The 14,556-nt window shown below is 39.7% G+C and overlaps 1 protein-coding gene across 1 annotated transcript; it reads right to left on the bottom strand.

Moving 5' to 3' along the window:
- Nucleotides 1-2,269: 2,269 nt before the first annotated feature.
- On the bottom strand, nucleotides 2,270-13,220 carry dus1l (dihydrouridine synthase 1-like (S. cerevisiae)). Its single transcript, XM_053616525.1, has 14 exons — nucleotides 13,045-13,220; nucleotides 12,437-12,676; nucleotides 10,067-10,175; nucleotides 7,494-7,544; nucleotides 7,277-7,389; nucleotides 7,104-7,186; nucleotides 6,888-6,991; nucleotides 6,647-6,794; nucleotides 5,682-5,778; nucleotides 5,317-5,402; nucleotides 4,545-4,696; nucleotides 3,666-3,703; nucleotides 3,410-3,485; nucleotides 2,270-3,109 (listed from the first exon to the last, which is right to left on the bottom strand). The coding sequence occupies exons 2-14, from the start codon at nucleotides 12,671-12,673 to the stop codon at nucleotides 3,033-3,035; spliced, it is 1,371 nt and encodes a 456-aa protein (XP_053472500.1). The 5' UTR covers nucleotides 12,674-12,676; nucleotides 13,045-13,220; the 3' UTR covers nucleotides 2,270-3,032.
- Between the last annotated feature and the right edge of the window lie 1,336 nt (nucleotides 13,221-14,556).

Genomic DNA, 14,556 nt, shown 5'->3' with positions numbered 1-14,556 from the left:
ATATATTTTATGAAAAAATAAAAAACTGAAATAACTTGTTTGTATTCAACCCCCACACGTTAATATTTGGTAGATCTTTTGCTTTTGCTGTAATAACAAGGTCTTTAGGTCTTTTTTTTGGGATGTGTACGGTACGTACCAGCTTTGCAGACAGTGGTGGAACGATTTTGGCCCATTCGTCTTGGCAGATTTGCTCCAGGTTGTTCGGGTTGGTTGGGTTGATGCTTGTGGACTGCAAGTTTTCAAATAATGCCACGAATTCTCAATGGGATTGAGATCAGGACTTTGACTGGGCCATTGTAGGACATTTACCTTTTTTGTTTTTGAGCCAGTCCAGTGTTGCATTGTCCTGCTGAAAGGTGAATTTCCTCCAAAGCTTCGTTTTTTTTTTTGCAGGCTGAAGCAGTATTTCCCTATATTTTGCTCCATTCATTCGTCCATCAATTCCAACAAGATGCCCAGTCCCTGCTGATAAGAAGCATCATCACAGCATGATGCCGCCCCCACCACTACCACGATACAGGGACGGTATGTCTTGAAGCATGGGAAATTTTAGGTTTGGCCAGAAAGCTCTTATCTTGGTCTCATCTGGCCACAAAACCTTTTTCCCACATTGCAGCTGGGTCACACTCGTGCTTTTCAGATGGTACTTTTTGAGTATCGGCTTCTTTCTCGCCACCCTCCCGTACAAACCAGGGTTCTGCAGTGCTCTTAATGTGTTATTCCGTTTATACCACAGTGATTTCCCAGCGCTTATAATGTACGATACTTCATACCTTTTTTTTTTTGAACGGCTTCTAGTTGAGATTTAACATCCCAAGACGAGTCAGTCATTCATCGCTTGCGTTAAAACCGCAATAAAAAGCATTTCTTCCACCGGCATCACCTTTTCTCCTTTTTCTGTCTGTCAAAAAGTGCGTTTGTGTTACCAAGAACGCGGAAAGCATAAACTCCTCGGTCTTGACACTCGAGACTCCGTCCATAAATGTCAACGTATGCCTCCCTATAAAAAGCGTCACCACACCGAGTATACGTTTTCATTTGTCAAACACACTTGAAAAAAAATTATTAGTCCTAGATCACGTAGAGCATCCACCGTACGAGTCTCTGTGAAGGAGCTGTTACTATAGAAACGATAACGTATTAGAACGAGCGCGTTAATATAAACCTGTGCTGTTACACAAAGATAATACATACCTTCTGACCAATCAGATTTGAGAATTCAACCGGCTATCATGAAAATTATTTTTATTTATTTATAATGCCCTGTTGGAGCCTACAGACGGTGTTTGAACGCTCAAATTGGTCAGAAGGTGTTGATTGATTTTCTCTAACAGCGCCTCTGACAGTAGTGCAGGTGTGTATGAACGTGCTCGTACTAACGCATCATCGTTTCTATAGGGATGAGTATAAACTGGAAAAATTTAGTCACCGGCACTGAAGTTTTCTGTAAGGAGACGTTTATTTAACGAATATGGAAGGAGTCTCCAGTGTCAGCGCTTTGTAACGGCTTTAGACAAAAGACTTTTTTTTTTTTTTTGGTGGGGGGTGAGTGAGACTGGGGAAGGAATGAGTTTATTGCTGCTGTGAATGGATAAAAAGTATGACGTGTCATTCTTTAATGAATGCAAATCTGCTGTGGTGTAAGAGGAATAAAACCGTGTGGAACATGCCGGTTTGTGAAAGTAACCAACCTCAGGGTGATGACTGTAACTTTGCTTCATCATACCTCCTCACTGGTGGTTTATTTTCCTTTAACAGCACAACACCGAGTGGTTTATTTCTTACATCTCGAGTGTACATCAGTCCCTACAGGATTTCGCTGATTTATTTGATATTTTTGTGTGTGTGTGTGTCTGAGATGCAATAAAATCAAAAGGTTCTTTAACAAAGTATCAGTTTAGGGGTGTGCACACTTATGCAACTTGGTTATTGTAACTTACTGTATTTTTCCTTCCCCCCCCCAAAAAAAATGTTTCAATGATTTGTTTTTTCACTCCATTGTAATATGTTGTGACTTTACATTGAGTTCTGATACAATTTACCTTGGTTGAATTAATCCCCCCCGTCACAAAAGCCTCCCATTGTAACAGGGGTGTGTAGACTTTTTTTTTATAAATATCCCTCATGCTACAAGCCATGAACATATGAATTTATTTTGATCGGTTTGTTCACACGGGAAGTGACGTGATTAGCTGGACATGCCGAGCGAACACATGTAACAAGAGACGATCCCAGATATGAGGACAAAGTGGAGCAGACGGTTGCCTAAAAGAATTTAAAAAGTTTTATTCGCTGTAAAAACCTCAACGTTAAAAACACAAAGCAGCGGAAATGTCACAAATGATCCTCAGTTTCCTGTACCTCGAGGACACACCTGATCTCAATCTTACGCTCTCTCTCTCTCTGTGTGTGTGTGTGTGAGTCAGATCACAAGCTGGTAAATCCAGCTCTGCTTTCCCAAGAGCGCCAACATTCTCCTGTGTGAGCGGTCCAACTGTAGAACATGGGCAGCAGAAACTGAAATTCGACTTTGGTTTTGATGGAACGTGTGAAAACATTAGGTTTGGCCTGTACCCGTTACGTTTAAAACTAAACGTAAAATAAATTATTATTTTTTTTTAAAACAACAAATGTCTAAAAACAGACAAAGGTGTTTGCGTAGTTTGAATAATTTATCCCTGTATTCTGTCTGTTCCGTTTAATATCTGAGGATTAAAACGTAAAAACGGCCGCAACACCGAGGTTCGCGGTATATCGTGAACTTTTTAGGGGCGGGGCTTAGCTACAGTAACGTTGCGGTTTATAAAGTAGGGTAAAAACCCTACGTACAAAATCTAGTCTCTTCCAAGATCCGGATTTTAATCATGTACGTGATGACGTTTTCCTTTTTGGAATCCGTTCCTGTCTAAAGTAAGAAGTTTTTACTCTTCAGCAGCAGTATTCGGGTTCAATGCATATGCGTATGCGGGTAAGATACGTTCGATTTGTTGCGTTTCGTAGCGAGCCGGAAACTCGAGCGACGCGGAGGTTTAGGACGAGATCGGCGTCTCCGTTTGGACAGCGAGCGTCTGCTTCTGCGCTTTCGTCTTGAACCTCAAGCCGTGACCTGCGGAGGGGGGAGGCGGGGGAGGGGGGGTTAGGTTGAGCGTTAGCATGAAAAAATTCTTGATGTGTACATGGTAGGAAAAATATTTCAGCACTGCTACATTTGACCAGCCCATGAAATGCTCAAAATGTCATTAAGACAAGAAATGAATCACAAAAATCTAGCTGTCTGAAAGAAAATTGGATTTTCAATGACCGCGACACTTTTTTAAGACTAGGTCGTACTAGGTCACCTTTATTACCGTTAAAGCTTGTTTTGTTTTGTTTTTTTCGTTTTTAGACAACAGAGGTGTGAACTCACCTGGACAATCTGCGACTTCCTTATAGGCCTTTTTCTTACAGCAGCCACGACACAGGTTAAAGACGCACTTATTCCCCTGCGGGAGAGCGAGAGAGAAACGGTACAGATCTGCACGTACAAATCTTTTTCTCATTACTTCGATTACTCATCATGTAAAATTCAACAATATGCCAAGTTCAGCTTAAAATACGCTACATCAGTCAGGGAAATAAATAAATAATGAAGATGTGAAACGTATTAATGAAAGATGACGTACTTTGGGATTCCCACACTGCTCACATTTGATGTACTTTGCTGCGGATGAAGGAAGGGGGGTGGTGGGGGGGGGAGGGAGAGAAAACATTCACTCTTTAGTCCATCATCTGGAAGACCTTTTTATCCACGAGGCAGAATTCAGTTCATGCCCATCATCATCATCATCAGTAATACAGTATGCATAAAGAAAATCTCTCTCATGTACTGATGATCTGTCTCCTGATGTAGCCTGTCGTCATCAAATTTGCGTCTCAACACGTTTATACGCACGTTTTATAAAAGAGCAGAACGCGTGCTCAAAAAACGAAAACATACCATATACAGTAGAGATATACTTAAAGCGCACCTATTATGGTTTTGAAACGTGCCTAATTGTGTTTTAAAGCTCTCATACAGTAGATTTACGTGCATCCGGGGTCAAAAAACACTTTAACGTGCTCATAATTTAATTCGCAGCATTAACTTTCCCCCCCAGTGTCAAAAAACGACTCGTTCGATGATCCGTTCTAAATGATTCACTCTAAACTCCTCCTTTCAGAGAGCATACTCTGCTCTGATTGGTCTACCGCTGTCAGGGTGTGTCAAAAAGGAAACGCCCACTACGAGCAGCTGATGAAAACCAGAGGCGGGGCTTTTTGTTACAAACCTATGTAGGATAGTACAGGAAGTAAAGTCTGGAATCACTAATGACTCGTTTTAGCTGTTCAGAATCGGTTCCTTCTTTTAGGAGAATTTGGCAGATGTTTTTACATTCACAAACAGCTCTTTAAAAAAAAAAAAACACACACACTACATGAAAGGTAATATTTGAAAAACCATAATAGGTGCACTTTATAAAAAATTTTTTTCAAAAGTTCTAAATCTGTCATCCTGCTTTTACGTTTGAGCCCGGGGCAGAAGTTCTTCTGCGGGTTCCTGACTTTCTTCTTCTGCTTGTTCTTGGAGAGCGAGTCGTTGGAGCTGTCGCTGTCCTCCAGCGCCCTTTTCCCGCTCACCGCCTTCACGCCGTTCTCGCTGCTCGGATCCTTCGGCCTGCGCAAACAGCAGCATGTCTCAGCACTCGGAAATACAGGAGGTTTGCACCGTGACTAAAGATGGAGTCAAATATCCAGCGACGGTGACTCCTGCCCCCACCTCTCACCTGACACCGTTCCACTTCCACCATTTATCACCGAGTCAACCAACTGACACCAGTTTTACTCAAATAATTTCTATAATAAAACCATATAGAAGTACAAAGTAGCATTACTGGTTATATTCGCTTGATATCTGTGGTGTAAATCAAATAAATCTGTATGAGGGTCACTAAAATAGACTCGAACCGCCAACCCTACAATTAGTGGACAACCCGCTCTACCACCCGAGCCACAGACGCCCATATTTGGTCCTCGATATAATTCTTTATCCATTACCACTAGCTAATAATTTTAATAATAATGCTAATAATAATTGCCTATTACAAATTACACGTTTATTCATTGCTATGAACTAGTGAAAATATTATTAGCTAGATGTTTATAAGTCATGGTCAGTGTTAGCTGCAAGAGAGCGAGTTCTGATACTTTTACATTTAACGATCTTTTTTTGACGTAAATGTTCTATACGTGTCATGTTGAGGCAACAGGCACTGAATCAAAAAGGCTGTGACTCACGCTGGCCTGACGTACGGCTGACAGATCCAATGAGGAAAAGGCAGTCCGGTGTGATGTCGCTCCGATTCGTCCGTATCCATCTCCTCCTGTACAAACCAACACAGACTCTGGACATCGTGTAATATATTAAAGCGTCAAGACATGTATTAATCCGCTTTCTGAAAAATGTCAGTTTTATCTGTTTATATACGTGTCGTACGATGAATATTTTCAAACGCGGTATGAAATATTTTACACAGTAGGGTTTTACCAATGTAACCGGGTGGTTTACATGGGCACGATGCTTGAACATCATTTTTAATGAAACCAACTAGTAAGTCTGAGATTGGAAACTAAAAAGCAGTGATATTGTCTCAGGTGTGTACCTGGCAGCGCTGCTTCAACTGTGTGTTCACCTCCTCAATGCCTGCCAGGTTCTTTGCTTTGGCCAGATCATCTCTTAGGTCCTGATGGATCTGCAGCCTGAGGGAGGAAATGTCATAAAAGTAAACAGCTATGCGTGAGATACTTTACAACGTTAGATACTTTACAGTGTGAGTATAACAAAAGAATAGCTGTACCCTTGGCTGAATTTAAAATATTTGTGAAATATTTTACAGTGTGAGATACGTTACTGTGTGGGATCATTTGTGTGAGATAGTTTACAGAGTGTTATATTGTACGTTGCACTGTGAGATACTTGACAGTGTGTGGTACTGTACTTTACTTTGTGACATTTACTGAGCGAGATACCTTACAGAGCGAGATACTGTAGTTTAAACTGAGATACTTGACAGTGAGATACTTTAGAGTGAGATACTGTACTTTACACCGAAATACTATACACTGTGAGCTACTTTACAGAGCGAGATACTATATTTTACACTGTGAGATACTTTACAGAGTGAGACACTGTACTTTACAGTGTGAGATACTTTACAGCGTGAGACACTGTACTTTACAGTGTGAGATACTTTACAGCGTGAGACACTGTACTTTACAGTGAGATACTGTACAGAGCAAGATACTGTACTTTACACGGTGAGATACTTTACAGAGCGAGAAACTGTACTTTACACGGTGAGATACTTTACAGAGCGAGATACTGTACTTTACACCGAGATACTTTACAGAGCGAGATGCTGTACTTTACACTGAGATACTATACTTTACATTGTGAGATACTGTACTTTACACTCAGATACTTGACAGTGTGAGAATTTACAGAGCGAGAGACTGTATTTTACACTGTGAGATACTTTACAGAGCGAGATACTATACACTGAGATACTTTACAGAGCGAGATACTTTACAGTGGGAGATACTGTACGTTTGCTGGTGTATGACGTACGTGTGATGCCAGAGTTTAAAAAGATGAGCTCGGACGTGTGATAGCGTGCTGGGCGTGTGTTTCTTCACCACCTCCAGATATTCCTCCACCATCTCCCACACAGGAGGGTTACGGCCCTCGAACAGCGCCGGGTTGTGCAGGTTCCCCTCTGTCAATGCACAAAAACACAACTGGTTTATTAATGGTGCTAAATTACAATAAATAAATAAAAAACACATTCCTCCTTGTTTTATATAGTTACCTGCACTCATGATGCCCTGCACTCCCGTCTCCTCCATGCAACGCTGCACATCACTCAGGTACTGAATGTTTCCATTAGCAAAGACCGGTATGTTCACAGCTTCTCTAATTTAAAAAACCACACACGGACAATGATGATTTTGGAAAGATAATTGTTTTTTTTTTGTTTTTTTTACTGTTTAGGAAAGAAACTTGGAATTGAACTGAAAAATCTCACCGTACGGCTTTAATATGATCCCAACTCGCCACTCCGGTCAGCGCTCCTTTCTGGTCTTTGGTTCTGCCATGAACGGTGAGCAACTGCGACAGAAAAGCAGACTGAAATCTGCACCTAAATCCATTGCCACACAGTTTAAACAGTAATAATTCAGTGTAATCAGAGGTTAATACCTGGCAACCCGCTTTTTCCAGCATCTTGGCGTATTTCACAGTTTTCTCAACCTCTGGGAAGACCCGGATTTTGCAGGTGACTGGCACGGAGAGCTTCTCATTGGCCAGTTTAACTGTAAAAACAAAAATTACTGAACCGATTCCCATTTTAATGTTGTTGTTGTTTTTTTAAATTGAGCACTTTGCTGCTCTGGTGTGCAAATGGAGAGAGACGTACTCATTCTCTCCAGCAGGTCCCACTCGTCCTGCAGAAACACACCATAGTGACCTTTCAGAGAACAAAAAGAACATTGTTATATCTGATTTTATATGTTACAAAGCAAGATACTTTAAAAGGCTTTAATAGCAATGATACTGCACATTGTGAGATCGTTTACAGACTGAGACACTATACAGTGAAATAATTTACAGAGCAAGATACTTTTCAGAGCAAGATACTGTACAGTGAGAATTTAGAGAGCAAGATACTTTTCAGAGCAAGATACTGTAGAGTGAAAGTTTAGAGAGCGAGATACTGTAGAGTGAGAATTTACAGAGCAAGATACTTTACAGAGCAAGATACTGTACAGTGAGATACTTTATAGTGCAAGATACTTTATAGTGCGAGATACTGTACAGTGAGATACTTTACAGACCAAGATACTGTACAGTGAGAATTTAGAGAGCAAGATAATTTACAGAGCAAGATACTTTACAGAGCAAGATGCTCTACAGTAAGAATTTACAGAGCAAGATACTGTACAGTGAGAATTTACAGAGCAAGATACTTTACAGGGCAAGATACTGTACAGTGAGATAATTTACAGAGCAAGATAATTTACAGAGCAAGATACTGTACAGTGAAATAATTTACAGAGCAAGATACTGTACAAGGAGTAAAACTTTACAGAGCAAGATACTGTACAGTGAGAATTTAGAGAGCAAGATACTTTTCAGAGCAAGATACTGTAGAGTGAGAATTTAGAGAGCGAGATACTGTAGAGTGAGAATTTACAGAGCATGATACTTTACGGAGCAAGATACTGTACAGTGAGATACTTTATAGTGCAAGATACTTTATAGTGCGAGATACTGTACAGTGAGATACTTTACAGACCAAGATACTGTACAGTGAGAATTTAGAGAGCAAGATAATTTACAGAGCAAGATACTTTACAGAGCAAGATACTGTACAGTTAGAATTTACAGAGCAAGATACTGTATAGTGAGAATTTACAGAGCAAGATACTTTACAGGACAAGATACTGTACAGTGAGAATTTACAGAGCAAGATAATTTACAGAGCAAGATACTGTACAGTGAAATAATTTACAGAGCAAGATACTGTACAAGGAGTAAAACTTTACAGAGCAAGATACTGTACAGTGAGAATTTAGAGAGCAAGATATTTTTCAGAGCAAGATACTGTAGAGTGAGAATTTAGAGAGCGAGATACTGTAGAGTGAGAATTTACAGAGCATGATACTTTACGGAGCAAGATACTGTACAGTGAGATACTTTATAGTGCAAGATACTTTATAGTGCGAGATACTGTACAGTGAGATACTTTACAGACCAAGACACTGTACAGTGAGAATTTAGAGAGCAAGATAATTTACAGAGCAAGATACTTTACAGAGCAAGATACTGTACAGTTAGAATTTACAGAGCAAGATACTGTATAGTGAGAATTTACAGAGCAAGATACTTTACAGAGCAAGATACTGTACAGTTAGAATTTACAGGACAAGATACTGTACAGTGAGATAATTTACAGAGCAAGATAATTTACAGAGCAAGATACTGTACAGTGAAATAATTTACAGAGCAAGATACTGTACAAGGAGTAAAACTTTACAGAGCAAGATACTGTACAGTGAGAATTTAGAGAGCAAGATACTTTTCAGAGCAAGATACTGTAGAGTGAGAATTTAGAGAGCGAGATATTGTAGAGTGAGAATTTACAGAGCATGATACTTTACGGAGCAAGATACTGTACAGTGAGATACTTTATAGTGCAAGATACTTTATAGTGCGAGATACTGTACAGTGAGATACTTTACAGACCAAGATACTGTACAGTGAGAATTTAGAGAGCAAGATAATTTACAGAGCAAGATACTGTACAGTGAGAATTTACAGAGCAAGATACTGTATAGTGAGAATTTACAGAGCAAGATACTGTAGTGAGATAATTTACAGAACAAGATAATTTACAGAGCAAGATACTGTACACTGAGATCATTTACAGAGCAAGATACTGTACAAGGAGTAAAACTTTACAGAGCAAGATACTTTACAGAGTGAGGTACCGCACTGTGATATGATTTGCAGTTTGAGATACTTTACAGTGTGATACTTTTCATAGAAAAATATATAGAGGAAAAAAATAGATGCATTTCATAGAAAAAAATAACATTGCTATATGCAGTGTGTTACAGAGTGTTGATGATTTCGATGTGCAGTTTGCACGATGCTAAACTGTTGCCATCCACTTTCCTTAGTCATTAGCTACTTTAGCCTTGTAGCTCCAATTAAAAACTAAATAAGCAAACGACTAACATGCCATGGCTAATCGACTGCCTTTGGAGTTCAGGGAACATTGTGTACGTTACATTTTTTCCTGAACTGTTGCTTTAAGAGGATCACATTTAGCTTTCAATAACATGGTTTTCTCTGAATGTTTACGTCCCGGCTGCTCCGTTTTAAACAGCCGGTAGTGAATTTAGATTTAATGGTGGACAGTCATATCAACATAGCATCCACTCATTTATTATGAGGCACAGTAATTATTATAATAAGCAGCACTACCTCGTTTAGCAATCATCTGAGGGCATCCTAAATTGAGGTCGATGGCGTCGCAGTAGTCCTGAGCTAAAAGTGCTGCCTGGACAAACACCTCTGGGTCATTTGCACAGAACTGTGGAGACAAATGACACAAAAACATTATAAAATGCTATGATTTAAATAGAAAGCCAATTTAAGTCTCTTTTGAGATTATTACTTGTCACAACGTATGATATCGTGATAAAATCTTGACCAAATTCTCTAACTTTTTTTTTTTTTTTTTTTTAAAGAGATGGACCTCGCTGCAGAAACAAAGATCAAGAGAGTGTAGCTGGATCTGATATGACTCCTCCTATAACCCCAAACCCGCTCAAAAACATGGAACAACAGACTTAACACAGTTAATGACACAACTAACGGCTCTCTTTCACCACACAGTTGACCACACACTTAACCACACAGTTACCGTCACACTTAACCACACAGTTAACCACACACTTAACCACACACTTAACCACACACTTAACCACACACTTAACCGTCACACTTAACCACACAGTTAACCACACAGCTACCGTCACACTTAACCACACACTTACCCACACAGTTAACCACAGTTACCGTCACAGTTAACCACACAGTTAACCACACACTTAACCAGACAGTTAACCACACACTTAACCACACACTTAACCACACACTTAACCACACACTTAACCAGACAGTTGCAGTCATAGTTAACCACACAGTTACCGTCACACTTAACCACACATTTAACAACACAGTTAACCAAACAGTTACCGTCATAGTTAACCACACAGTTACCGTCACAGTTAACCACACATTTAACCACACACTTAACCACACACTTAACCACACACTTAACCAGACAGTTACAGTCATAGTTAACCACACACTTAACCACACACTTAACCACACACTTAACCACACACTTAACCACACACTTAACCACACACTTAACCATACACTTAACCATACACTTAACCACACATTTAACCAGTTACCGTCATAGTTAACCACACACTTAACGTCACAGTTAACCACACATTTAACCACACAGGTACCGTCACAGTTAACCACACATTTAACCACACACTTAACCACACAGTTAACCACACACTTAACCAGACAGTTACAGTCATAGTTAACCACACATTTAACCACACATTTAACCACACACTTAACCACACAGTTGCAGTCATAGTTAACCACACAGTTACCGTCACAGTTAACCACACACTTAACCAGACAGTTACAGTCATAGTTAACCACACACGTAACCACACACTTAACCACACACTTAACCACACACTTAACCACACACTTAACCACACACTTAACCACACAGGTACCGTCACAGTTAACCACACATTTAACCACACACTTAACCACACAGTTAACCACACAGTTAACCACACAGTTACAGTCATAGTTAACCACACATTTAACCACACACTTAACGTCACAGTTAACCACACACTTAACCAGACAGTTACAGTCATAGTTAACCACACAGTTACCGTCACAGTTAACCACACACTTAACCAGACAGTTACAGTCATAGTTAACCACACACTTAACCACACACGTAACCACACACGTAACCACACACTTAACCACACACTTAACCACACAGGTACCGTCACAGTTAACCACACATTTAACCACACACTTAACCACACAGTTAACCACACACTTAACCACACAGTTACAGTCATAGTTAACCACACATTTAACCACACACTTAACGTCACAGTTAACCACACACTTAACCACACAGTTGCAGTCATAGTTAACCACACAGTTACCGTCACAGTTAACCACACACTTAACCAGACAGTTACAGTCATACTTAACCACACACTTAACCACACACTTAACCAGACAGTTGCAGTCATAGTTAACCACACAGTTACCATCACAGTTAACCACACAAGTTTAATGACACAATTAAACTGCCTTCAAGTCCTCCTTGGAAGTTTGTGTATATGAGTTCAGAGACCATAATTATGACGTGTTGTGTGTTTTATTAACGACACAGTTAACGCCACCTTTTTTGGCAGGAAGTAATGGAAGGCTTGAGGAAACTTTTGTCTTGATGTGGGAAAACGTGCCATGACTTTGTTATTGACAAGCCAACAACCAGGAAAGTCAGGGCTCAGAGATTTCCGCTCATCTCGTAATTACGATCATTCCTGCACGACTTGAACATAGCAATAGTCCAGGACAGTAGGAGGAGCTGGATCCGTTCTGACTCCACCATCCCATGGACTTATGGTTCTGCAGCCTGGGGTACTTGGGGAACTTTCCCCCTTGGGGTCTGCACATGTCTATCACTCAGCGGAAAGGTGAGGCCGGTGTGTCAGAGCTCACCTGTGTGATGAGAGGGCGGTCCTCAGGGCTCACTTCGTTGTACAGGTTTTCTCGCCGGTAGTTGGCATCGCGTACAAACACTTGCGCGTGCAGCATCGGTGTGTAGCACAGTTCCGCCCCGTGTCTGCGGCTCAGCAGCCTCCACGCGAGCTCGCTCTGGTCCACCATGGGCGCGAGGACGAAGCGTGCAGCACGAAGAGTCTTCCTCCAGAACTCAAAGCCCTGCAGCTTCTCCATCGCCTCCAGCAATGAGACAGCACAGCTTTATTTACACTTTATTTGTCAGTGAACTATTAATTAAGTTAGCAGTATCTGTCGCAGGTCTCTAAATCATAGTGTGTAATGCAGTTTATTAATAAATGAAGACAATAAAACTGGAGATTAATATGAATTTGCACACTAATCATTAGCTTCCAGCAGTACTCAGATGAACAGTAAACAATGCTTGTTGCTGTCACATGTGACCGGATATAAATCACAATCGCGGCGAGTTTAATACACTTTACTGACATTCCTCATCTAAACAAGAGGAGATGATTAGCGTGGAATGTTTTATTTGCCATGCGATAAAGCACAAACTTGTGAAATGAAAGTAAAACAAGACTTACAGCTCAGCACCACAGCACTGCCCTGTCGGCGATGCGTTACGGGAAACCGGGTCCGTGCGACAACACTGGTTATCGCAAAGCGTTCCGGTAGGACCGACTACGAACTAAGGGGAAAAAACCGACACCAAAATTCATCTTTAAAAAAAAATTTGCTATTTCATGTCCCTAATCGTACTGTGTTTTATTCGCCATTATTTATCACATACGTGACGAGATTTGATGTTTTGCCCTGTAATATTCCATAAAAATGGTTGTGACGTCAAATATCGCGAGTTTTCTGTACGTTGCCTGGCGTGACTGAATGTTGCCATAGTAACGACCTCTGCACTAGCAAGTTGTACGGAAGGCAATTTTTCATCATTTCTTCAAATAGAAAATTTTAAAAAATATATACATATCTAACATTTCTGACTTACTGTCTCAAACTGAGAAAAATATTATTATAGGGCAACGTAAGCAGTAAAAAATAATTCGACATAATTGTGCAGTAATAAGTGCAAGAAAATAATACGACATTTTGAGATGATAAATCAGAGTTTTAAATAATAAGTCAGAATTTTGAGATACTAAGTTGAATTTAGAGGTAATAAGTCAGACAGAGATAAGTCAGAATTTTGAGATAATACGTCAGAATTATGAGATAAGTAGTATTTTGAGATATTAAGTCAGAGTTTAGAGGTAATAAGTCAGAATTCTGAGATATGTCAGAATTTTGAGGTAGTAAGTCAGAATTTTGAGATAAGTAGAATTTTGAGATACTAAGTCAGAGTTTAGAGGTACAAATCAGAATTTTGAGATACTAAGTCAGAGTTTAGAGATAATAAGTTAGAATTTTGAGATAATTCAGAATTGGGAGGTAACAAGTCAAAATTTTGACATACTAAGTCAGACGTTAGAGGTAATAAGTATAAATTTTGAGATACTAAGTCAGAATTTTGAACCTACTCTAAAGATTGATGTTTGAAAGAACACGTTTGTCTCTTTGAGAGATTGATGTTGAAAGAATAATGTTTTCAGGTAAGATGGTGTAGTTCCCTTTAAAACAAAAATAATCTTCTAACAGTTTTAGATCAGTAATAAGATAAGATAATTTTTTGAAACAAATGCATGGTAGGCTGATCGGCATGTCCAAAGTGTCCGTAGTGTATGAATGGGTGTGTGAATGTGTATGTGATTGTGTCCTGCAATGGATTGGCACCCTGTCCAGGGTGTACCCCGCCTTGTGCCCGATGCTCCCTGGGATAGGCTCCAGGTTCCCCGTGACCCTGAAAAGGATAAGTGGTAGAAGATGGATGGATGGATGGATGGATGGACATTAACTTAATTTTATCAATTACAAACATTTCCTTTCTGCTTTTTAATACTCAACTACATTTAAAAGTAGAAACTTTTTAAACTTTCATTTAAGTTATTTATTTGTTTGTTTATTTATTTATTTGTTTAGTTAGTTAGTTGGCTGATTGTATATTTATTTGTTTGTTTGTATATTTGTTTGTTTTTGCCTTTAATTGA

This window comes from Ictalurus furcatus, chromosome 2, assembly GCF_023375685.1.
Source record: "Ictalurus furcatus strain D&B chromosome 2, Billie_1.0, whole genome shotgun sequence".
NCBI lineage: Eukaryota > Metazoa > Chordata > Actinopteri > Siluriformes > Ictaluridae > Ictalurus > Ictalurus furcatus.
This window is presented reverse-complemented; position numbering and strand designations above follow the sequence as displayed.

Excerpts from the sequence above, each read along its gene's own strand:
- dus1l (XM_053616525.1), bottom strand. The coding sequence starts at position 12,673 with ATGGAGAAGCTGCAGGGCTTTGAGTTCTGGAGGAAGACTCTTCGTGCT. Across the intron at positions 10,176-12,436 it reads ACCGCCCTCTCATCACACAG|TTCTGTGCAAATGACCCAGA; the intron begins GTGAGCTCTGAC and ends TTGTCTCCACAG. Across the intron at positions 4,697-5,316 it reads CAGCCGTACGTCAGGCCAGC|GCCGAAGGATCCGAGCAGCG; the intron begins GTGAGTCACAGC and ends CTGTTTGCGCAG.